This window comes from Halichoerus grypus, chromosome 14 (assembly GCF_964656455.1).
Source record: "Halichoerus grypus chromosome 14, mHalGry1.hap1.1, whole genome shotgun sequence".
Taxonomy (NCBI): domain Eukaryota; kingdom Metazoa; phylum Chordata; class Mammalia; order Carnivora; family Phocidae; genus Halichoerus; species Halichoerus grypus.
Genome location: NC_135725.1, coordinates 51,720,294 through 51,746,225, shown reverse-complemented (window position 1 = coordinate 51,746,225; position 25,932 = coordinate 51,720,294). Strand labels below are relative to the sequence as shown.

The window sequence follows — 25,932 nt, the reverse complement described above, 5'->3', positions numbered from 1 at the left end:
ATTTTATTACATTATTATTAAAACTTTTTACTTGGCAATAACTTCACAGTTATTAAAATGTTATAAGAATAAGAGCAGTACAAGAAACATCCATATACCTTTTACCTGGATTTACCTACTATTAACATTTTATCCTATTTGCACACCCTCTCTTTACCTCTCTTTATATAGGTGTGTGTCTATTTTAAAACATTTGAGGCTATAAGTTACATACATCATGACACTTGACTCCTAAATAGTATGTTGTGCTTTCTTTTTTAAAGATAGTGATGCTCTAGGGCGCCTGGGTGGCTCAGTCGGTTACGCGGCTGCCTTCGGCTCAGGTCATGATCCCAGGGTCCTGGGATCGAGCCCCGCATCGGGCTCTCTGTTCAGCGGGGAGCCTGCTTCTCCCTCTCTCTCTGCCCCTTGTGTTCCTGCTCTCGCTGTCTCTCTCTCTGTCGAATAAATAAAATCTTAAAAAAAAAAGAAATAAAGATAGTGATGCTCTATTTATATAGCCACAATACAGTGTCAACTTCAGTAAACTTAACATTGGTATGATACTTTTATCCAGTCTACCATCGGTATTTTAGTTTGTCATTTGGGACTCAGTAATGTCCTTTATAACATTTTTTCCCTTCCAGTTCAACAGTGTCATGTCAAGTATCCCATTTAATTGTCATGGCTCTTTAGCTTCCTTTAACCTGGAATATTTTCACAACCTCTTCTTGGTCTTTTATAACATTGACATTTAACTCCCCACCCCCTTTTAATAGAACATTACTTTTTTCCATTTTGGGTTTAACTGATGATTTCTTCATGATATAGGTCATACATTCTCAGCTATAATATTGCATAGGTGATGTTGTATCTTTAGGGTATTACATATGCCCATGACTCCCCCCTGCCCCACGCTCTCAAAGTTTATTTAAGTAATCTCTCCACCCAACATGGGGCTCGAACTCATGACCCTGAGATCAAGAGTCGCACGCTCTTTCGACTGAGCCAGCCAGGTACCCCGCCCATGGCCCTTTTAATGGTGATGTTACATTATGTTTTTGTTCAAGTCATTTAGGTATATGTGCTTAGAAGAAGAATAAGGTGCCCATTCAAGGATGTGTAAGAGCAAACAAACATTTTCTCTAAAGGAAGATACTTAGAAATAGATTAATGCTCCCAGTAGGTAAAATCTAATTTGACTGTAAGACTTGAGGTAGCACATTTTAACTTTATTCCTTGCAAAGCTCTTAATATACTATATTGGCATTTTATCTGTCCCTGGATTGCCAAAGAATATTTGTTGATATCTTCTTGGGATCTGCCAGTCATTCTGGTGAAAGAATAAAATCTAAGTCGGTGATATTAGAAGAATAAAACATATCTCAATTTTAATTTTTTATATGTCCTAATACCAGATCCAAATAATTTTGTAGTCTCTATTTGAGTTTGTGCTTGCATTAGTCAGATTTTAATACAAAACAAACACATGAGTGCCAATATGTTGATGGGAAAGAATATAGTAAACTCAAAGAAATGATAACAAGTCTTTATCCTTTGGTTATTTGAAGGATTTATTATTAAGTGGATAGAAATAATTTTGTGAGTAGGAAAATTCCTGAAATGTTTCTCGTATGTTAGTTTTAGAGTGTGTATAGAAATTCTCCAGAAGGTATACTTACTTATAAAGAAGGTAGTCATTTTGAATATTTGCAACTAATTAATTTCTTTTGCTGAAAAGTATTTGTAACATTAATATTTAGATGGTATAATGCCCTCTAAGAAACAACATTAGTTTGCGGGTCTGTTAGAGAACATGGTGAATCAAAACTTTTTTATGATCTTATACTTTAATCCATTTACTTTGATTACATATGTATATTACATATAAAATATGTATTTCGGATACACTGTAGACATCAAAGCATTTGAGGTATGAAATTAGATGAATATAAAATAATTTGAATGCCAAAGTGCCCATTAAATTTAACAGTTGAAAAGTTACTGGATTTCTCTGTAAGTTATGATTTCTCCCACCAGCTATCCTGCAGGATATTGCAAAGGAGAAAAAGTTACCTCCATATTCCTTCCATTTTTGCTCCTTGATTTTTACAAAGATATATACTGCTTAAATTGGTAGTGGTTTATAGCTACTGTTTTTGACACTTGTATACATGCTTCTGAGTTTCCAAAGTGTACTAAGTGGTGTCCTGGGGGCTCAGAATTCAGTGTGTCTTCCTAAGTATGTGACTTAATTCTGGGAACCTGAGCAGTAAGTATTACTTGATCAAATATAGTTTTAAAAATTGTTTTATTTATTTTTATTCCTCAGACAAGACATCTGTGTAGATTCTACTTCAACTGTGAGAGAGAACAAGCAACCTGAAGGTTTAGAATTAAAACAAGGTATGAATCAAGTAGTTAATTTTTATATATCGTTATCTGAAGATTATAAACATTTTACCAATAATAAATTTTCAGTGTTCCAGGTTGCCCCCATTTTACAGATAAGGGAACAGAATAATTTATTTGGTCCAAGATTACAAGAGTAAAGAACATATTCTTTATTTCATGACTCCTTTAGCCCCTGGAGTAGTTCTGTGTTAGTGATACGTGGTTATAGTGTCACCAGAAAGCAGTCATCTTGAATAGTGTTAATTTAGTAATCTCTACTGTATGTCATCAGCTGCAGATACTGGAGATACATTAACTGGATAGCTTTGGGTTATATGTGGAAAAACAAAACAAAAAAAGCTTTATGGGGTGACTTTGTTTGTCTTTTCTGCAGAGATACTTTGTTATTACTCTCTTCCTTATTTATTTTCTGTAAATCAGTAGTTTTTGACATTACCAGCCAGCAGAACTGAAGTGGTAATTTGTAATTTATTCAGGCCAAGTAGATCAATGGGGTTGATCTTTCACATGTCTTTTTTTTGTTTCTTCTCATTCTTGTAGGGAAAATTGAAAGTAAAATAAATTTTTATTAGTTACTCAAAGACCACCTCACATTTTTCCTTTCTCCTGATAAAATTACTTCAGAGCAATGAGAATCTGCTGTAGCCAAAATGATTGTTTTATTTATTATGTAAGCAACTAATCTTTGATTGGTTTAGAATAGTTTCTCTAAAACTTGAGTCATAAGAACTTAGTTGGTACAGAGAAGTAGGTCATCGGTTTATTTAGGCAGAATTTCTTTTTTTACTTGTGGTCTGTGTTATTAATGCTTAATTGACAGTGAAAAAAATTGGGTAACTAATTTTGTGATTCATTCAATGTATGTGGAGAGAGAACAAAATCAAGATTTTTTGTAATTCCAATTTATGTATTCTGGGGTTTTATAAATATTTCTGATGGTTTCAAGAATTCCATTGTTTTTCAGAAGTCCTTTTGTGTTAGCCTCTTAAATAGACAAAAAAAAATTACATCTTTATATTCTTACTACTTCTGAGCACCCACCAAAGACATAAAGTCAGAGTCATAGTTTCATTTACATTTATTTGTCATATATAAATAAATGCTAAGCACACATCATTTTCATATAACTCTTGTACCCCGTGGGTAATTGGACACCTCTGCTATTCTTTCTGTCTTTGTTTCTATTCTTTGCATCTAATGAGCAGGCATTGTGGAGGGTATGCTATTAGATCATCTATGGAGAGAAGAATGTCATGTAATTGACATGGTTGATTCCTAGGGAGAAAGGAATGGAGACCTCATTGTACAAATTAGCCAGTGCTGCCTTATAAGGGAAGAGGTTTTTCTGCTCTCATGTTCAGGTACTTGGAGCTCTTTAGAACTCGCTTCCCAGTGTCAAAAACCTATTTTGCTGTGATTTTATATAGTAACTTCAGTCATTTAAAAACCAGCCATAGAGGCAAAGAGGGAGAGAAAAAGAACTCCAGAGTAGCCAGATACCACAAAGCCCAAGTCTTTTATGCTCAGGAGCCTATATAGACCACTCTGAGGTTCTCACGTAGGCATCAGAAACATCCAAGAACACACTGTCATCAGTAAGGGACAGCAAGCAGAGGTGAGTAAACATAACATCACAGCACAGCAGTACCATCATGCAGTACAGTTCATGTGCATGTTTTGACTAAATCTGTAGGAAATGGTTAAATTAAGTTGCACTTTTTTTTTTAAGAAAAGAGGTAAATAGGTAAAATCTTCCAGAAAAATGTCTATAAAAATAGTTAAAATATAAAATGTTTTGTTGCATAGTGGAATGAACATAAGTTTTCTAAAATATTCAATTATGTAGAACATCTTCTACTAAATATTAGTATAGCTAAAATCTGAACCAGATAGTAAGTAACTTGGTTGGAGTTCCCCAAGAAGCTGAGGTACACCAGGAAATAGAAATCCTAGTAGTCTCAATAAAGATTGGTGTCTTTTTTTCTGAATAAACTAATGTTGCCTATTTTTAATATGCAAAACTTGCAAAATTGATTTAATATTATCTCTAACTTTTCTTGCATAGCTAGCTGTTCTTGCTCACAGTGAGCTCAATAAAAACAGAATAGAATGCTCCTCGTGAATATATTGTCGTTTTGTTTAATGGCTTGACCATTTAAGAAAATTCATGGAAGCTTATTTAGAATGAAAGTAACCCTTTGTTCAGTAGACCAAAATATAAAGCAACATTGAATTTTCTCTTTGCTCTTTCTGAATAAAGTAAGTCTTATTATATGACCTATTCATAGTGTATGATACTGACATGTTATTTAAATTACACTTTCAATTTTTTCAGCTTCTCAGCTTCTAAAATACTCAAATATTGAGAAATATTAACGGTGAATTAGTTAATTGAAATTTACTTTTTTTTGTCTAGTTCTCATGTCATCCGTCTTATTGATAGGAAATATCATTTATGAAACAAGCTGTGCTGAAGATGAGTATCAGATTGTGGGCTAACTTCTACCATACTTTAATGATGGACTAATAGCTGAAGATCTTCCTTCACTGTGCAAACATTATTTAAATGTAAATAAAATCTACTGGTTGATTGATTGGTACTATAGTAAAATAGGAACTCTTCTGTTGGGATTAGTTTCCTAACTCATTTTTAGCAAGAGGGCAGCTGTATAAGAAACATCAGTTATAGTTTTGCTCTTTATCTTCAACACAGCTATGTTTGTGTACATGAGCACATATACATGTACAAGCCTGAGATCTTTGATTAATTTCCTGGAGGATCTCAGGGCTTGTATTATTGAAAAGGTTTAGCTAAGTTTTTAAAATAATAATTATTCTATTTAAGATTTCTTTATTTGAGAGAGAGAGTGTGATAGCGTGTGAGCGGGGGGGGGGGGGGGGAGTGGGGAGAGGGGCAAAAGGAGAGGAGAGAATCTCAGGCAGACTGTGTGCTGAGCACAGAACCTGCTGCGGGGCTGGATACCCCAGCCCTGAGATCACAACCCAGCTGAAATCAAGAGTTTGTCGCTCAACCAACTGAGCCACCCAGGTGCTCCTAAAATAATAATTATTTATGTAAATTTTCTAAATTGGTCATTTGTGCACTAGTTTAAAAAAATGAAAACTGTTTGTTAGAGGTATTTAATTGGTAAAAATTTTTTTAAAATATCGAATCTCTGCTAATATTAATGAATTCGCTTTATATATATCTATAAATAAATTTGCTTCAGACGTTCAGTAATATTTAAGTAATGGTCTATATTTAAATTATTGCTTTAAGGTTTACAACCAGGGCTATGTTTAATTTTGCAAATTATTCTCCTTTGTAACTTAAAAATTTAGCTCTTAGTTTTGCATTTCTTCTTGGAAGTGGTCGTGAGAAATTTTTTTAACTATACATGAGAAATAGCTAAGTCAAATTTGGATACTTAGGTTGAAGAGGACGTGAGGTTTTTAGCACTCACTTTAAAATATTTGAAGAGCTGTCAAGTGGAAGAGTGATTAGGCTTGTTCTGTATTACCTCTGAGAATAAAAATAGGGCCAGTAGATAGAGTTATCATTAGATAGATTTTGGTTCAATTTATTTATCTCAAATAATCAGAAGTACCAGAAAATGAGTGGGCTGCTTTCCTTTTGCTGAAGGGTGTTTGAACACAGGTTACATAAACCACCACTTGGTGGCTCTGTTGTAGAGCAGATTGAAGCAGTGTTTGTTTGGATCTTTGGCCTTGATCTTGAAGTTGGTTTCTGTCAGATTTTGTAAAGACCAGGGCTTAGTGCAGTGTCTGCACTTTATCTTTCTCTATATTTTTTATTCTATTAGAAAATTATTCTTCCTTGCTATTAGAGAGAGACATGCATGCAAACACGCATAAAATACACACCAAATTTTGCTGTGGTTAGGCTCAAATTCTGCCATTGTTGTTGTGTTTTTAAAAAAATAATGTAAAAAAATAAATAAATAATGTAGTTGCCTTATGTAATTATGTCTTGACCTTCCAGTTCACAAATTAGTGTAGGATGGACAGCTTTAAGAATTCTCTTGTTAACAAGAGCTTCAAAAAGTTGAAAGGTAGACTTTTATAGGGGAAAAATGTTTATCAGTGGTTAAATTGTATGATGGAAGTTTAGATATTTTCTGTGGGCTTTTTTTTTAAGCCTTTTAGACTAGTGGTCACCGAAGTGTAATTATACACACTTCCAGAGAATGCAAGAAAAAGAATACCAATACTTCTGAAGTAAATAAATATATATAAACTTAGGTATTTGCCTCTCCATTTAAAAATTTTTTTTTTTTTTTTAAAGATTTTTTATTTATTTATTTGAGAGAGAGAGAATGAGAGAGAGCAAGCACATGAGAGGGGGGAGGGTCAGAGGGAGAAGCAGACTCCCTGCCGAGCAGGGAGCCCGATGCGGGACCCGATCCAGGGACTCCAGGATCATGACCTGAGCCGAAGGCAGTCGCTTAACCAACTGAGCCACCCAGGCGCCCTCCATTTAAAAATTTCTGATTCCATATATTATTGTATTAGTACATACTAACTTATAATACTATGTATTATTTTATAAGTAAATAAAAATACATACTAGAGCAGGTACTTGAAAACATTTTCACTGATATGTTTATATAAGTAATGAATAGACTATAATAAAGAATCGATGATGGTCACACTTATTACTTCTAAAAATTAAATGTGAAAGAAGAGATTTTTGCCAATATTTAGCAAAGATATTAAATATAAAACTATATGAGACCATTTGAGTCCTTAAGGTGAGGGATAAATGGAAAACCTCAACTGATTTGTGCTCTTATTGCTGTTATTTGTACTGTTGTTCTAAGGTAGTACTGTACCAGGAGAAGCAGAGGTAAGTAGAGGGACTAGAATAAAAAAGAATGAGGAAATTAATTGGCAGTTAAAAAGGAGTTGAGTTTTGCTGAAAAGAACTTCCTCACCATAGCTGAAGGAATACATACAAGTTATAAGAAGTTAAAAAGATAATGAGAAAAATGCCCTCAGAGACTTCTGTTGCTTTGTGAAGGAAGAGAGAATGAATATCATCAGTTAATTAAGCAGCATTTGGAGGAGTTTTATATGTACATATTGCTGTAGAAACCTCTGGATTGGCAAGTGAACTCTGTGTTGCCTCTTCCTTTCAAGACCAAAATCGCAGGCACGAGCATGAGAGAGCTGAGGGGAAACTGATAGAAAGTGTTTCAGGTCGTTTGGAGTTGGGGACAGAGAAGCAGATGTACAACTGATTTGTTCTCAAAGTTTGAGTCTAATTTCTTTTTTCCTAGCCCTTGATTACCTCCTTGACTGGCTCTAACAAATAAGTATTCACAGAATGCAGCTTCTTAACACGAGTTAACTTCTTTAAAGGATTTTTAGAAACTCATTCTGGAGAAATGACGTCCAGTTCAGCAGTTGGTGAAGTAAAAAGAGATTTATGGTGTAAACATCAGTGCGACTTAAGAATTTACATTTCTCTTTTCATTCCTTTGAGCTTTTTCACAAGTTATTACCAGCAGTGACACCAAACAGGATCCTCCCACCTTTTCATCTGTCTCTTTCTGTGTGAAGTAGTTGAATAAAAGGGTGAAAATTACATTTTATGTGGCAGATTAGCCCATACTGTTTTGAAGACCCCTCTGTTACATTTAATTGTGCAACTTTTCTGGATTTAAAAAAAAAAAGTAAACTGGCAAGGTTTTCGAATGCATAATGCTTTGTGTGTGTTTTACCAAGAATGACATTATGAAGAATTTGATTTAGTATATGAGGAAAATGTTGGTTTCCATGTTTCTTTAAATTATACCCGTTGTATCTTGTGATGTATTTCACAGGATCCTACACATAGTCTGCTTTGGAGGTTACGTAGTCCAGGCCTTCAACGGATGTTTGGATCCCCTTTGGATTCACTGTGCTTTTCAGTAATTATGTTCTTGTCCAACTGATTAGCGAAAGTATCTCCTTATACAGAAGTACTCCTACCAAAGGAAAGATAGTAAACATTAGGCTTGAAATCAGATTTTGTTACCAGTTTCTGAACTTTTTGCACATCCTATACCACAGTCTTTTAATTAGAAGTTTTGGTTACAACACCATAACGTAGTATGTAGTCTTTTCAAATTGATTTCTTTCACTTAGCAGTATGCATTTGAGGTTCTTCCATATCTTTTTGTGGCTTGATAACTCATTTCTTTTTATTGCTGAATAATCTTCCATTGTATAGATTTATTGCAGTTTGCTTATCCATTCACCTATTAAAGGACAGCTTAGTTGCTCCCAGATTTTAGCAATCATGAAAAAAGCTGCTGTCATCATTTGTATGCAGGTTTTTGTATGGATATAAGCTTTCAACTCTGGGTAAACACCAAGTTCAATTTTTTAAGAAACTGCCAAGCTGTCCTTCAAAATGCTGTATCATTTTACATCCTGCCATCAGTGAGTGAGAATTTCTGTTGTTTCATATCCTTGCTGGCGTTTGGTGCTGCCAGTGACTTGGATTTTGACTATTCTCATGGATGTGTAAGTGGCATCGTATTGTTTTACTTTGCAATACTCTAATGACATATGATGTTGAGTATTTTTTCAGGTGCTTCTTTGCCATGCATGTATCTTCTTCGGTGACTGGTCTCTTCAGATCTTTTGCCCGTTCTTTATTTGGGTTGTTTTCTAATTTTTGAGTTTTAAGAGTTCTTTAACCAGGTGTGTTTTGTGAATATTTTCTCCCAGTCTGTGTCTTGTCTTTTCCTTCTCTAAATGATTTCTCATAATACATACTTTTTAGCTCCATGTCTCCTATATATTTTATTTATTCAGGTGGGGTTAAGGGACCTACGAGAAGAAGATAAATTCAGTCTGAGCCAACGTTTTCATCCGTGATGCTTCTTCAGTGGTCATTCTGATTCTGTTAAGATCTGGGAGGCACTATAGAATATTTAAATGCATAGATTTTTGAATATACTTGGGTTTGGATTTTGGTTCTGCCACTTCAGTTGTGTGAACTATAGGGCAAATTGATTAAACTCTGTTCCTCAGTTTCATCATTTGTAAAATGGGGATAATAAATATGAATGCCTGGGGCGCCTGGGTGGCTCAGATGGTTAAGCATCTGCCTTCAGCTCAGGTCATGATCCCAGCGTCCTGGGATCGAGTCCCGCATCGGGCTCCCTGCTCTTTGGGAGCCTGCTTCTCCCTCTGCCTCTCTCTCTGTCTCTCATGAATAAATAAATAAAATCTTTTAAAAATCAATCAATCAATCAATCAATAAATATGAATGCCTATTCCAATATGTTGGCATAAGGATTAAATGAGTTAACACATGTAAAGTGCTTTAGAGAAGTGAACAGTACCTAGTAGATGCACAGTAAATATCAGCTCTTGTTATAATTATTTCTGCCGTGATTATTGTTGTCATTAGAATTTTCTGCTTCATCCCCTCAATATCCTACTTGCTGTCTCTAATTGGTAATAGGGTCTCTATATTGAGTCATAGGCTGCTATTATGTAACTTCTGCTCATTTGTCCTTGTGTGTCCTTTGGATTATGGAAAATGAATTTAATACTTTTTCTAAATGATGTTTGTTCAGATTTTGAAGCTGATCCCTTCTTCCAACAAATGAATTGTAGTTTTGTGCTAGGCACCAGAAAGTTAAATAAAATATGGCCTGGCTTGGAAAGAACTTCTCTAGTAAAGGAAAATAGATGTGTAAATTAATTTTTCCTACTTACCTGTGTCTGACCTTAAATTATATAGTCCCTGTCTCTTCTCTTAAAATGGGTGAACTCTGTGTTACTGAGACCAGCCCCTCTATTTGTATAGTGGACACATTCTCTTTTGGTACCTGTAGGTGTTTTTTTCTCTGTCCCTGATTATTGCCCCCCTCTCTAGTGAACTGTTGCCAGCAGCAGTTTCACTGGTATTGCTGAGTCCTTATCTTAACCCATCAGCCATGTGTGACACCACTCATTATTCCTCCTTCCCTGACACTTTCTTCTCAGTCTCCTTTGTGTCATGCTGTCCTCTATCTGATATCTAAAGAGTAAGTGCCCCACCCACCACCTTCTCTTTGGACTTTTTGTCTTTTTTTAGAATTTTTTTTATTTTTAGGGCGCCTGGGTGGCTCAGTCGTTAGGCGTCTGCCTTCGGCTCAGGTCATGATCCCAGGGTCCTGGGATCGAGTCCCACAGTGGGCTCCCTGCTCAGCGGGAAGCCTGCTTCTCCCTCTCCCACTCCCCCTGCTTGTGTTCCTGCTCTGGCTATCTCTCTCTCTGTCAAATAAATAAATAAAATCTTAAAAAAAAATAAAAAATAAAAAATAATAATTTTTTTATTTTTAAAAGATTTTTGTTTATTTGAGAGAGTAAGCAGAGGGACAAGCAGACTTCCCACTGAGTGTGGAGCCGCTGAGTGTGGAACCTGACGTGGGGCTCGATCCCAGGACCCTGAGATCATGACCAGAGCCAAAGGCAGATACTTAACTGACTGAGCCACCCAGGTGCCCCTGGACTTTTTCTCTTTTCTACATCTTATGTAATTCTAAGACTGGTAACTACAAATTTATTTCTCCAATTCAGACTGCTTTCCAACCCTTTATGTCTAGCTTACTTATTAGATGTTCAGTAAGCATCTTAAAGCTGATATGTTCCAGAGTAAATTCTAGATTGTTCCCTGACACACACACACCCTACCCCTCACACCCCCCGCCCAAAGCAACAAAGAAGAAAACAATACCCCTCCCCCTCCAAACCTTGCTTCTCCTACAGTCTTCTCCATCTCAGTGAATAGCAGTTACGTTCTTCTGAGTGTCTAGGCCGAGAATCTGGGAATCACTCTTGAATGCTTTCTTTCAACTCTGTCAACAAATCTGTCAGCTCTGCTTTCACAGTATTCAGAATCCAACCACTTCTCACCTCTTCTTAGCCATATTATTTTGGTATTGATTCCTACAACATGCTGATCCCTTTGTTTCTACCTATGCTCCCCTGTAGTCTCTTCCATAGAGCTGTCTGAATGACTGTAAAAACTAAAACAAAAAGTGGTCATGTCACTGTGCTCATCAAAGCCTTCCCATAGCTTCCCACCTCAAAACAGAATCTGAAGTCCGTCCTTCCTGTGGCCAGTACAAGCCATATGTGTTACGGCCTGTCACTCTCCCCCTTGTGCATTCTCTTCCTTCCTCCTCACTTCCTTTGGCACTACAAGCACTGTTGTCAGAGATTTCGCTTTTGCTGTTCCCTCTGCCTGTATGCTCCTCCCCAGATAACCATGAGTCTTCCGCATATCATTTAGATCCTGATCAAATGTTACCTTCTCTGTCTAAACTAATTAGAACTACTGTTTTTCAGAGCTCATTAACCTCTTAAAACCTAGAATTTTACTGAGCATTGATGTCAGATTAGAAGTTACCTTTTTTGAACATAGAACTATGATGCTCTGTCATGTGTCTAGTTCACAGCATATCTCAAAATATAAATGTGAATCTATCATTTGTGACTCCAGGTTTTAGTGCCTGTCATGCAGTTTGTCCAAATCTGAGAATTAAACTCATTCACATCAGTGATGTACTCTTATTTAAGTCAACTACTTCTTCTTTAAGATCAAACATCTCCAAATCAATGAGGCCTTCCCTAACCTACTTGTGCTCACCTCACCTCTTCTCTCTTACTAAATATCACCTAGTTCCTGCTACTGTTGCCTGTTTAATTACTTATCTGATCCATTGGAAAGACTGGCAAGAGGTCCCTGTTGTGCTTTTTCTCCTAGAATGGTGATGTCTTCAGAGGCAATAATTTTGGATACTACCCTTTTATATATTCTCATGTGTGTGTTTTATGCTGTTAGGTTCACATACTTCTGTACTGAGTTTAGCTCTAGCACCTGTCTTTCCATTCTGTACCTTACACTTGGAGTTTCTTCTTTTGTCAACGTCACCTAATATATTCTAAGACCTACTTCATATCACATGCCTATGAAGATCTCCTTGACTTTTTCCTGTTGCCTTTTACACTGTGAAATCCTGGCATACTTTATATTTGCACAGTTTAGTACTTTATCATGTCCATATTTTAAGCAAACATAAGTACCATAAAGGCAAAATTTGTGCCTTAATCATGCTGCAAATATTTAGTTTACCCTACCTGTAGCATTTTGTAAGGCCTATCTCTTCTGTGGCCTTTATAGCACTATTGTGGCATAGGTAATAGATACTGAGTAAATATTTATTGATTTTTGGATAATTTCTGAATTTGTCATTCACAGAAGTTACGTTTATAGGCTAGTGGACACTCAGTTATCCAGAAGGTCAGTGTGTGGTTGGTAGAATGCTAGACTTCTTCTGTATTAAATTGTTTGCATTTTTTTCTTTATGTCAGTAACAGTGTCATGATTAATTTTTTAATACGGTGGTTAACATGATACACTTAAATTTAAATCAGTAGTTTAAAACACTGCATGAAAGAATAACCAAGTTCTGCCAGTTTTGCTGAGAGGAAGATTAAAGTCCTCTACAAAAATTATTTTTATATATTAAAAAAAACCCAGTTGTTTCTTTTTCAGAAAATAAAGTTTTGGTTTCTTGAAAAGGCTAGAACTCACTAAAACTGTTACAAGTTGACTTTTTACAGTTAGAATACTGTAGAATTGTGTTCCTTATCACTTAAAATTTAGTAAAACCAAAGTTTTTTGTTGTCTCAGAAAAGAAATCCATGGAGGCATAGCATTGCTGTCCAGTGAGCTATGGACTTTTTTACTAATGAGATTCTAGCAGGTTGATAACACTAGAAGCCTTGGAGAGTTGAGATTCTAGAGGGAAGGACCTAGAGGGAAGGATGGTGAAATGTGCTGTTCTAAATGGCATAACCACTGAATGTGATTAACTTAAAATTAGATGGGAAAAAACTGAAAGAGAAAACAAAGCAAAATAGTTTAACCCTTTTGATAACCAGCTATAGGGTTGCCTAATAGGAATATTGGATTTTGATTTTCTTGTGTTCTCCTCCAGGATATATATTTTTACATAATTTCAAAAATGTTATTTTAAGTTTCTGAATAGCAATCAACTCTTTAAAAAAACCTTTTTATCTTGGAAATTTTCAAACAAAAATAACAAAAAAAACAGGAGCATTAACTCCTGTGTACTCCTCTCCATCTTCAGTTATCCCCCTCTGACTAATTTTTCATCCATACTACTACCCGCTTCATATTGCTAGATTGTTTTAAAGCAAATTCTAAACATTTTCAGTTCATCTGTAAATATTTAAATATGTTTGTATCTCAAAAATTAGAGATTTCTTTTTAAGCATGATCATAATGCCTTAAAAAGTTAACATTGCTTAATATCAGATATTCAGAAAGTGTTCAGATTTAACCTGCTACTCATTGGTTAGTATTGTGATATTAAGATTGATGGATTGGTACAAGAATTCTCACCCTACCACCTAATGGTTTTAGTAGCTATTAATTATTGTTGAGATCCAATATTTCATTAAGGGTTACAGAATAGTGATATTTTTAATCCTTAGATATCCAGTGTTCAAATTTCTCTGGTTGTCTCTCTCTCTCTCTCTCTCTCTATTTTATATATATATATATATATATATATATTTTTTTTTTTTTTTTTTTTTTTTTTTTTTGAGAGAGAGAGAGGGATGGTTGGGGGGCTGAGGGACAGAGGGAGAGGATCCCAACAGACTCCATGCCCAGCATGTAGCCTGATGTGGGTCTCGATTGATCTCAGGACCCTGAGATCATAACCTGAGCTGATAATCAAAAGAGTCGGATGCTTAACTAACTGAGCCACCCAGGCACCCCTGTCTTAGAATATTTTTAAAACTCTATTTGTATGAATGGAGATCCAGATAAGTTCCCTACATTACAATTGGTTGACACTAAGTTTCTTTTTCATCTGTATGCTTGTCCTTCTCATCCCACCCTCCTTTACCTCCCTCTCTTTGCAGTTTATTTCTTGAAGAAACTGGGTTGTCAGAGTTTCTCAGTTTGAATTTTGCTGATTGCATCCCATTGTTTTATTTAATATTCTGTAAATTGGTAGTTAGGTATAGAGGCTTACTCAGATTCATGTTCAAGTTTTTGACAATATTTTAGAAGCAATGTTGTGTCCTTGAGGCACATAATACACCATTACTTCTCTTTTTTGTGATCACGTTCATAGCCATTGTGATATCTTGTCCACAGTGGCTGATAGGAATGCTCTTGATATCTTGAGGCTAGCTGTTGTTAGTAATCTAGTTTTTTTCCTCTGGGAATTCTTAGTAACTTTTTTTTTACCCCTGAGTTCTGATTTTTTACAGGATGTGTCTCAGCTATGATACACTGCAGTTGGCAAGCCTTTTCAACGCGAAGACTGTCACCTCAGATCACTTTTTTCCTTGTATTTCTTTATTTTCCCTCTCCACTGTCTCTTTTTTTGTTTTGTGACTTACTCTATCACTTTATTCAATTCTCTGCTCAAATGTTACCTTATCAAATCACATTGATCAATCTCTGTGAAAGCGTCCTGCTACTGTCTTCTTATTCTAGTTTTATTTTTCTTTATAACACCTGATATGTATTTATAGAGTCTCCTATGACTTAAATAAATGCAGGGACTTTTTTTTTAATTCACTGCTGTTTCCTTAATGTTTAAAACACTGTCTTCTACATAGTAGGTGCTCAGTAATATTTGCTGAATTAATTATATTAGGTTGTTGGACTCATGGGTCATTCATCTTGATCTCTTAACTTTTATAGCATATATTTTTTAAAGATTTTATTTATTTATTTGAGAGAGAGAGTGAGCAAGAGAGAGAACACAAGCAGGGGGAGTGGCAGAGGCAGAGGGAGAAAGAAGCAGGCTCCCCGCTCTGCTGAGCAGGGAGCCTGATGTGGGACTCGATCCCAAGACCCTGGGATCATGACCTGAGCCGAAGGCAGACACTTAACCGACTGAGCCACCCAGGCACCCCTTTTATAGCATATTTTAAATATATTTTATTTCTTCTCTACATTTAGAGTGTTTCTTTTCTTTCACTATCTTCCAGCAACCACTGAATGTTTGCTTTTGATAACTGTATGTTTAAATTCTAACATTTCTTATTCTCTGGTCTTCTTTCACTACACCATGTACTTAATGGCTGCAGGGTCCACTTCAGTCTAGGGATACTAAGTAGACTCCTCCACCCTTCCTTCTCCCCCATTAGATTATCTTCTGATCCCTAAATTTTCTTTATTCTTCCTTTGTTCATCTTGGTTCTTTATTGTAGCTGGGTCTTTCTGGAAGCTGGGTTGGGTTTCATCAGTAGCTGTTTAGATATATTTCTCTAGGAGAGCTCTTTCATTTAAGTGGATGAGGTGGGCCTCCCAGTAGAGTGCTTGGACCTGTGGCACGGAGCAGAAGGGTAAGAAGGAAGGGTTCAGTTGGCCCAACTATTCTGAATGGATTTAATTTAATTATCTTTTTTGTGTGTGTGTGTGTGTGTGTGTTTCACAGCCAACTCTTCCTTGCTTCCAAGACTCTCCAAGAAGAAAGAATTCTGTTTATTTGTGGTGTCTTTTGGCTATGGTTTTGCTTTGCTTTTATTTTTCTATCAATTTCATCCTGCTTGCTTACATTTTGTAGGACTCTGGCAAAATGTCTTTTTAGATGATACCCTTTTTTGTCATCTAGTAGTATGGTTTCATTTCTTTTTTAACTTTTTACAAGGTTACGTTCTTGGAAATGGTTGAAGAAATATACATATGTTCATAGAGCAAAATTGGAACACTCATTTTCTTCTCTTCCCCTACAACTTTAACTTCCCTCTCTGGAAGTAACCACTATTAATAATTTACTTATGTTATTTTTAACATAAATATGATCATTACTCGTTAGCTTACTTTGTTGACTTAATCATGTCTTGACCATTTTTCCATCTTATGAATTTATTAAATTTTTTCCAGATGTATACAATTTCTCTTTTTACTAATGAGTTAAAAGTAATATTTTGTTTTAATTTGCCTTTCTTGATTAGAAATTAAGTTGAACATTTTTTTTAAAGATTTTATTTATGTCAGAGAGAGAGAGAGCACAAGCAGGGGGAGTGGCAGGCAGAGGGAGAAGCAGGCTCCCCACTGAGCAGGGAGCCTGATGCGGGGCTCGATCCCAGGACCCTGAGATCATGACCTGAGCTGAAGGCAGATGCTTAACCAACTGAGCCACCCATGTGTCCCTAGTTGAGCATTTTTTAATGTATTTTTTGATGATTTGTATTTCATATTTTATGATATGCTTGACTTGTTTCTACCTTTGCCCATGTTTTTAGTTATTTCTTAATGATACCTAGACATTGTATGTATTCTTATATTTGCCATGAAAAAATGTATTTCATTAATAGTTGCTTGTAGAGTACCTCTGTCTTATTTTAGTTATGTTTCTTTTTTTTTTCCTCAGAGGCCTTACTATTTATTTAGCTAAATTTGTTGATTTTTTTTTCCTTTATGGATTCTCCATTTTATGTTTTACTTAGGTAGGACTGATGTTAGTTTTATCCTCAGTTACTTTACAGTTTTTATGTGCTATTGTATTTTTAAGTATCTGTCTTCTGTCACTTCAGTGGGTTCTTGGTAGGGAAGGGAATTAGGTATGTGTGCTCAATTTGCCGTCTTCAGCAGGAATTCAGACAGATATTTAATTATTCCATGTTCTAGGGTTTGTGTCCTGGCTTAATTTAATAATTGAGTATCAAGAAGTTTCACAAGAATGTAGTCACTCATAACATTAGATACGCTTCCATTTTACGCATTAAAACTATTCTAAGTTGAATTATTAGCAAGTAGAATGTAGGCTCTACTGAGGCTTAAATATACTAGCATAACTTAAAAATCCTTTTAAAATTTTATCCCTCAAAATCTTTGTGATTAAAAAAAAAATCTTTGTGATTAATAATTCTTGTATGTTTGTGTACTTCCAGTTGGGTATTTAAAACTTTTATTTTAACAAAAAGCAAACACACATGCATGCATGCAGAATGGGGGTGTGAAGGACAGAACATGACAACACTGATATTTTAAGGATTTTGAGTGAGGCATTTTGGGGTAAAGTTACTTTTTCAGAAAGAATGTACAAGTGTCACCCCTTTCACCTTGAGGATCATAATCGATGAGAAAAAACTTTATAATTTCCTAATACTAAGGATGAGGTAATTATCTTTGGAAGTGTAGTCATGTGTTGTTTGCAAATGATGCTTTAAATTTTTTTTTTTTTTTTTTAAATATTTTTTTATTTATTTATCTGAGAGAGAGAATGGGAGACAGAGAGCATGATGCTTTAAAAAACAAGTCAGTAGGGTGCTGAAAATTAAGGAAGAGTGAAAAGACTTGAAGTTTGATCCTTGATCTTCAAATAATTTGTCATGTTACATTGTATGAGTCACTTGACTTGTTTTCACATTTGTGAAATGAAGTGCTTATGCTAAGTTATTTCAGATACAAATTGTACAAAGCTTTGGCGTCCATGGTGCAGGTATAATGGGCAGATGGAATCTATGAATACATTCACCAATACTGTGTTATGGAGAATTCAGTCACTTAGACTTTGGATAATTTTTTTTAAGTTTTTATTTTTAAGTAATCTTTACATCCAACATGGGGCTTGAACTTACAACTCTGAGATCAAGAGCTGTGTGCTCTACCGACTAAGCCAGCCAAGAACCCCAACCTTCAATAATTTTATATGTAAAACAGAGAATGCCAAATTTATGAAGCACCATTTCTTCATAGGATATGTATAGCTGTTTAAAATAAAGAAATAAAGCGAAGCCCACCTTCTGCCCACTAAAAAGATGGAAACAGACCCAAAGAATATATAGATGAAAAAAAATTCTTGTCAGGATTTACCTCTTTTGAAACATGGGGAGTGTGTATAAACACTTTGATTCTGAATCTTTGGTGCTGGTAACCTTATAAAATAAGGATTTTACTATTACAAGCTCAGGGCAGAAGAGCTCTTTAGCTGTGTGGTTGCTTCTTAAGCTTATAGGCTTAAAAAATTAGGTGAGAATATATGTAGCTCAGTGGTTCTTGGCCATTTGAAGTGTTTGGAAAAACACACAAATAATGTGAACATAAGGTACATTCCATTAAAAAATATTTATACACATTCATATATATTCCTGTAGTCTTTCAGTAAGAAATATAGGCTAATGGTATATGACAGTGATAATTAGCTAGAAGATTTGCCATGTATGACTTAAGGATCTACTAGTGTAGATTCTCCACTTATTTAATAAAAATATCTCTGAGATTTTCTATTACTGTTTATTTACTCACATATAAATTCAAAGCAAATTAATTTCATAAAAGTACAGCTACTTCAAAAATTGTGATTTAGCATATAAGGGATTCCAGAGTTGTATCATTACACACTGAACCCTGGACCCAGGATAATAAGTGAGCTTCGATTATATTGCCTGGATGTTGTAAATGTACTTCTTTTTTCTAGAAAATCTGGTATCAAAAAGGTCGGGGGTACCTGGCTGACTCAGTCAGTAGAGTATGACTCTTGATCTCAGGGTTGTGAGTGTGAACCCCATGTTGGGTATAGAGATTGCTTAAAATAAAACCTTAAATAAAAAAAGGTTGTTGAGTGAAAAAAATTTAAGTAGAATGTGACTTACTGACATGTGTTACTTATCTTTCATTGGCTACTGCTATCAATAAGAAATTCTTTTGGATTATTATTCAAGTGATGAATGTATCAAGTGAAAAATAAGTGGTAAACATATCTTGGGAGAAAAGAAAAATAAAGTATTGCATTTTATAAACTTTTATATAGACTTAACTTACTATAATACTAGACCTTGTACTTTAGAGATATCCTAGGACAATTTGCCTTAACTTTTACAGGAGAGAAATTCTGGGAAGGTAAGGGATTTGCCCAAAATCACATACTTAATAGCAGAGTAAGGTTTAGAACTCAGGTATCCCAACTTTCAGACCACCTCTCTCCCCACCCATCGTTATATTCTTCTGCTCTTAATTCATGATCAGGCAATGACTTCTAGTTGGAAAACAAATCACCGTTTTTCAAAAATTTATGTTTTAAAATCTTTTAAACAGACTGCAGATTTTTCACTCAGAATCAGTGAGTACAGATTTAGAATTTTAGATTAAAGATGGCTAAGCATGAAAATGAACTTTTTGAGACTATGAACAACTTAGCCCTTTATTTCTTAATTTGTTTTTGTCTCAAATTGCAATACTTATGTAAAGCATTATTTCTTTACACAAAAGGCTATATTCTTGGGCGCCTGGGTGGCTCAGTTGGTTAAGCAACTGCCTTCGGCTCAGGTCATGATCCTGGAGTCCTGGGATCGAGTCCCACGTCGGGCTCCCTGCTCAGCGGGGGGTCTGCTTCTCCCTCTGACCCTCTTCCCTCTCGTGCTCTCTCTCATTCTCTCTCAAATAAATAAATAAAATCTTTAAAAAAAAAAAAAAAATTAATAAAAAAAAAAAGGCTATATTCTTTTTTTTTTTTTTTTCAAGCTGTTTGGAGATATGTGTTGCTTTGGGGGAGGTATGTAAAATATTCTTTGGCATCAAATAATTAAAATTGCAACCTTTTTTTTTTTTTTTACAAGTTCTATTTGTAGGCACAAATATAATTTATTGATTCATTTTTCCACATTAATTTTGGAATAGGGAGTAGTTTTTTAATTATTAGGATGTAGGAGGGTTAGTCAGGCTCAGTAAATTGTTATTATAAAACCAGTGGAGTAGAATTGTTTATGGCCTCCCCTATACATTGTATTATCTGAATTTTCCATCTGTCAGTCAGTAAGTTTTTTCTTATATAAGACTAGCAAAGCTAACATTTGGGGGTTCATGACTTTAAAAAGAAATTAGGAATTCAAAAGATAAATAAATTGGAGGTGTGAGTACCCAAAGTTTAAATGACATCTGGACTTAAGTAATGTCCAAAGCCAAGGTAGTTGGGGCTATAATCTGTCTATATTCAAGGTTTTAGCATCAGTTACAGAGGTTTTATAACAAATGCATTTTTAAAAATTATAGTGTACTAACTTTATTAATTAAAATCCTCTTGATGAAAACTTGGCCTTAGGCATTCTCCTTTAATTTATTGATTTAGAACAAAGTGTTTGAAAAAGCATATGAAAAGATTTAGGATAATTGCAATGCACATGGTGTCCAGCTTGCCAATGATATTTTTTCTTTTTTGTAGTTTATAAAGCAAAGTATTTTAAATTCCTCCTACAATGGAATTTTACTTTTTCATTAATAAGCAGTGTTTTACTCAGGGTTTCCAACATTAGCTTTCGTTTTGTAATGTAGAAGCTTCCCTGTGGTATAAAGTGTTGGGACAATTTAATTAGGAAAAGAGATCATGGAACTCCATGTGATGGTATAAATTTTCCAATGCTTCCATGTTCTACTAAATTGGAATGAAAATACATTAAAATTTACATTAAATTATATCTGTTTTCAAAGTTGAGGAATCAGGGGAAAAGGGGATGGGATAGAGATTGTGGAATGTGTTTGGGGCTCCATGGTGGGAGGTGGGGTCAAAGAAGCCTTTTAATCATAAGTAGAAAGGAAATTTTGACGAGGGCATTTAGGTTACATGGTTCTTTCCCCCTTTTTTGTTTGTTACAGGCAAAGGGGAAGATAGTGATGTACTCAGTATAAATGCAGATGCTTATGACAGCGACATAGAAGGCCCATGCAACGAAGAAGCTGCTGCTCCTGAGGTCCCAGAAAATACAGTCCAAAGTGAAGCTGGTCAGATAGATGACCTGGAGAAAGACATTGAGAAAAGTGTGAATGAGATTCTGGGACTGGCAGAGTCTAGCCCAAAGGAACCCAAAGCAGCCACCCTGACTGTTCCTCCACCAGAAGATGTTCAGCCTTCCGCACAGCAGCTGGAGCTGCTAGAACTTGAGATGAGGGCGAGAGCTATTAAAGCCCTAATGAAGGCTGGTGATATAAAAAAACCAGCCTAGTTATTTGACTTGAATCTGAGTTCTAGGTGTGTTTGAGCAAAGCCCCATCATATAATTTTGTATATGAAGTTTATTTTTAGTCTTATGTGATATTTCTCATGTAATCCTTATTAGATAAACTCATTTTAGGCCTAAAATACCTGTGGTTTTTTTTTTTATTGTTGTTACTTTTATATATGTGTTATTGCTTTATGAATTCATGGCAGGTATCATTGGATAACCTGGATACTTTGTTAGATGAGCATTTAGCTATGTCTGCAAATTAATATCTGAAAAGCGATTAGCAAAGAGTCACTGTATATTTTCCTTCATTTTTAAATGTTTTGGCATCAAACCTAAAAGCTTAAGAAAGATTGACCAAGCATGTTGCTCTTAAGGTTACCTATATGTTGTGGTAGAATATTAAATTATTGCTTTTAGATTTGTTAACAATTTAAGAAATTTAGTCATGCTTATATGCACTTTTAAAACAAGTCTGTCTTGGAGACACCTTCTGTGGGTGTGAATTTACTGGTAAAAACAGAAGAACATTTTTTGTTGTAAGGCTTAGAGGTCTGAAATGGCTGAGAAAAATGTTTTTTATAAAAGAAAAAAAAGGACTTAATTTAAGGCCATTTTTAAAAATGTAGAAGTAATTGCCCAACTTTAATTCCAGCAGACAAGCCATTCTAACAGGTATTTGATATTATTGGACACTTGGTTCAAGTTTTTTTCTTCAGTAAAAAGGGAACATATTTGCATTTACATTCCAAGCTATTAGGAAAAGAATATTTTATTGTACAGGCTTTTATCTCATGTTTTTGCTTGAAGATCTGATGTGCTATAATTCCATGAATTAAAAATAATAAAGACTATCATCCTGGATCTGAAGACTTTTGATACATTTCCAAAAGCAAAATTAATTTCAGGAAGCTTTGATAAGTCGATGTTATAATTAATCTAATTTTGTATAGTTTTTGTAAATAAATTAACATCCTGCACAATAATGGATGCTTTTTGCCCCATCACTAATTGTAGTTGTTTGATACTGAAATTTAGGTAGAGCCTCTTAAAATAAATTAATTTTTTTTCTAAAATATAAATCTGAAACCACTGTTTTTATAATTGCTAACAAATTACTATATTTTATTTGTAAACCATGCTCTACTAATGTATGAGGATTTTCCTCATACATAAAACTTGTTGGAATTGTGTTATATTAGCTGGCTTAATTATATGTAAATTTTAGAGAGTTTCTTGTGGAAATAGAGAGTGTTTATGAAACATAGAGTTGCAAAGTTACAAATTTATTTTTTTGTTGTTTCTGAATATGCCTTTAAATAATCCTGTCATATTCCTCCCCCCCCCCCCCCCCCGGGAATCTTTCTAATGTAGCACAGGCCTATGTCATCTGGGGTACTTCTCTTAGGCTGGTGAATGTGGGTATGATTCGAATAGTGAGTTCTGCTTCAAGATGAAAAAGCATTGATTATGGCAAAATAATTTTTTATTCCAACTGGAAGTTAAAATAATAACAAAGTAGTACGGAACAAACTCTATTGCTGCTTACTAATTATAAAATGCAGTAGATGACATTTGTGTGATTAAACATATAGCAGTAGGTAAGGGTCTGAGTGCTTTGTAGCTGCCTAGTTACCACCTTCATGAAGCATTGTGTGTCTGCTCTGTTCATTGTGCAGAATGGTCTAGAGGACGTTTGACTAGAGTGGTATGTGTGAGGTAGAATGAGCTTAACAAATTAGAAGCCACTTAGTTTCCTACCTTGGAAAATCAGCTCTTCTTCTAACTCTTTTTTTTTTTTTTTTAATGTTGAAAGACACAAGAGCTTTTTGAAAAATGAATGGCTTTGGAGAATAGGAATACGTTTGTTTTAGGGAAGCCTACGTAAATGGGAGAATACCATATATTGATCTAATGTTGCCATTTAAATCGTCAGCTCATAGGTATTTATTAAATACCTCTGAGGTGTTTAGTCTTGTTCAGAATCTCAAACTCAGGGATGTTACAGTATAGATTTTAGCACAGAATAGACTGAGTAATAGTAAAGATACAGGTGCTACTGCTTTTTATGCTCCTCCCTTTTGCCAAAGTAAGGAGAATTTTTATGAAATGTGTAATTAGTAAATTAGAAGATCAAAAAAGGTTTTGACAGCCTTATTTTTTATTCAAATTGAAGTAATCCTGGTATTTGATCAGGAACTTGAATGATGGGTGGTAACTGATAATAATCGGTCCTCTGCGTTCGGCCTTGGGCCACTTTTTGATGATCCTGCTAATTCACACACTCAGTGGTGGGGGGGCAGGTTATTTGCTTGTTTTAATGTTAATCTTTTCCCTATCAAATGCCTTTCTTGAACATTTCCAGTCAATGAAATAAGGCATAATGGCATATGTAGCCTGCCTATGTGATGCCCTTGTTGGATTTGCAGTTGCCTCTCTACGTTTTCTTTCAAGTAGATTCCCTTTTTAAAACAAAAAAAAGCTAATGAATATTATCAATAGGAATGCAAATATATTTGTTTGATAATCATTTTAAAAATGCATTGTGATGAAGTGAAAAGCCTTTGAGTTAAGAGCAGAGGGTTCGATTCTGCACAAACCAGCTGTGTTACCCTGGAAAGTAACTGTAAAATGAAATAAATTGTTAGCCAATATATCAGATTTGTTTCTGCTATAATACTGTGTGATTTCAGTACAGGATGCTGTACAATTTGGTAAACTTATTTCTTACTTCCCTTCCCCTTTTCCCTGATTCAAAAATGAAGCAGCCTGTTTATTTTTTTTAGAGATTTTATTTATTTGAGAGAGAGCGCGTGCACGTGCAACCGTGGGGGGAGGGGCACAGGGAGAGAGAGAAGCAGACTCCCCACTGAGAAGGGACCCTGAGATCCCAAGACCCTGGGATCATGACCTGAGCCTAAGGCAGCCTGTTAGCCAACTGAGCCACCCAGGTGCTCCTGAAGCAGTCTGTTTAATCCTTTTTTGTACTACAGTGTTGCTGGCTGTGAACAATCCAGTTTTTGGTTTTTTACTTTTTTCCTTTTGCCTGTTAGAGTCTTTATTGTCAGGATTTTTTGGTAAGTACACTGTCTAGAATTATTCACATTGGCCCATAAATGTAAGTTATCTTTAATTTACTGTTTTATTTAATTTCAAGATAGTAAGTATATAATTTTAAGTTAGTAAAGGGTTTTTTCCCCAAGGCTTAAAATGAAAACTCTCCTTCCCTATTCTTTTTATACCAGCTTTTGCTGCTAAGAGATAACCACTTTCAAATCTTTTAGTGATTTTTCTATTTATCTCTGTATTTCTAAGTAACATGATTATTATGCTCTTTCTTGATAGTTCAGTTTTAGGTTTTATTGATCTATTTTGGAATATGAAGATGAAGATCTATTCCTTCTACCTCTTCCCTAAACACATACCTTCCTCCTCCATCCTTTCAAAATGGTGCAGTTACATCACACTTTTTGATAACATTCAATATTAACACTATTTTGACTATGTAAATACTATTCACAACTGGGTTGTGTGGTATCTGTAATTACATTTTCTTTTTGGGTCCAGTTATGTTTTAAGTTTTGGGGAATTAATAATGTAATTACCTTATTATTTCAATAGCTCATTGTTCTATGTAGCACACATTAACTTATACCCTAACTGTCCTCCAGGATTAAAAATCTCTTCTCAGTAAGTTCAAATACATTATATAACCTAACTTTTTTTTTTTTCTCTAAAGACATTCCTCCTGGAACTCTGTTCTATGCTAATCTGGACTGGTTATTCTTCACCTCTTTCATGTTGGATATCCCAATTTCCTGAATCTTCTGTCTTCATCTTTTAGTTTATTCCCTCATTTTGGTGGTGTACCTTTTCTAGCAGCTTCCTGTGAAAGAATGCAGGAAGAGTAAATTGTTTTGATTCATTGGTGTGACTCCGCATGGCTTGGTTCTATCTATACACTGCATTGAAAGATTATGTGAGTGTTGATGTCTAGGCTGAAATCATTGTCCTGAATTTTATAGGATTACTCCCATGCCTTCCAACTTCCACTGAAGCTGTTGAGAAGTCATTTGTCATTTTGATTCTTGATACTTAAGTGTGTCTTCTGTTTGTTTCTCTTCAGAAGCTGTTAGGATCTTTATTCCCAATATTCTGAAATTTCTTGGTGACGTGTCAGAGAATGGATCTTTTTCATCCATTGAGTTAATCACCGGTGAACTTTTTTAATGGGAAAATTCAATGTCATTCAGGTCTGGGAAATTTTTTTTTTTTTTAAAGATTTTATTTATTTGACAGAGACACAACGAGAGAGGGAACACAAGCAGGGGGAGTGGGAAAGGGAGAAGCAGGCTTCCCGTGGAGCAGGGAGCCCGGTGTGGGGCTCCATCCCAGGACCCTGGGATCATGACCTGAGCCGAAGGCAGACGCTTAACAACTGAGCCACCCAGGCGCCCCAGGTCTGGGAAATTTTTAAATATTACTTTAGGTAAGTTCCTTCTCTCTTTTTTTTTTTCTAAAATCTATTTTTGGAGC

At 35.2% G+C, this 25,932-nt stretch overlaps 1 protein-coding gene across 1 annotated transcript in view; it reads left to right on the top strand.

The window, feature by feature from the left end:
* Positions 1 to 24,055, top strand: part of CAAP1 (caspase activity and apoptosis inhibitor 1) — a 47,626-nt gene extending 23,571 nt beyond the window's left edge. Inside the window, exons 5-6 of the mRNA XM_036122851.2 lie at positions 2,312 to 2,385; positions 21,050 to 24,055. Coding sequence (XP_035978744.1) covers positions 2,312 to 2,385; positions 21,050 to 21,396 — 421 coding nt within the window. The 3' untranslated portion in view covers positions 21,397 to 24,055. The remainder of the gene's footprint in view (positions 1 to 2,311; positions 2,386 to 21,049) is intronic.
* Positions 24,056 to 25,932: the final 1,877 nt, after the last annotated feature.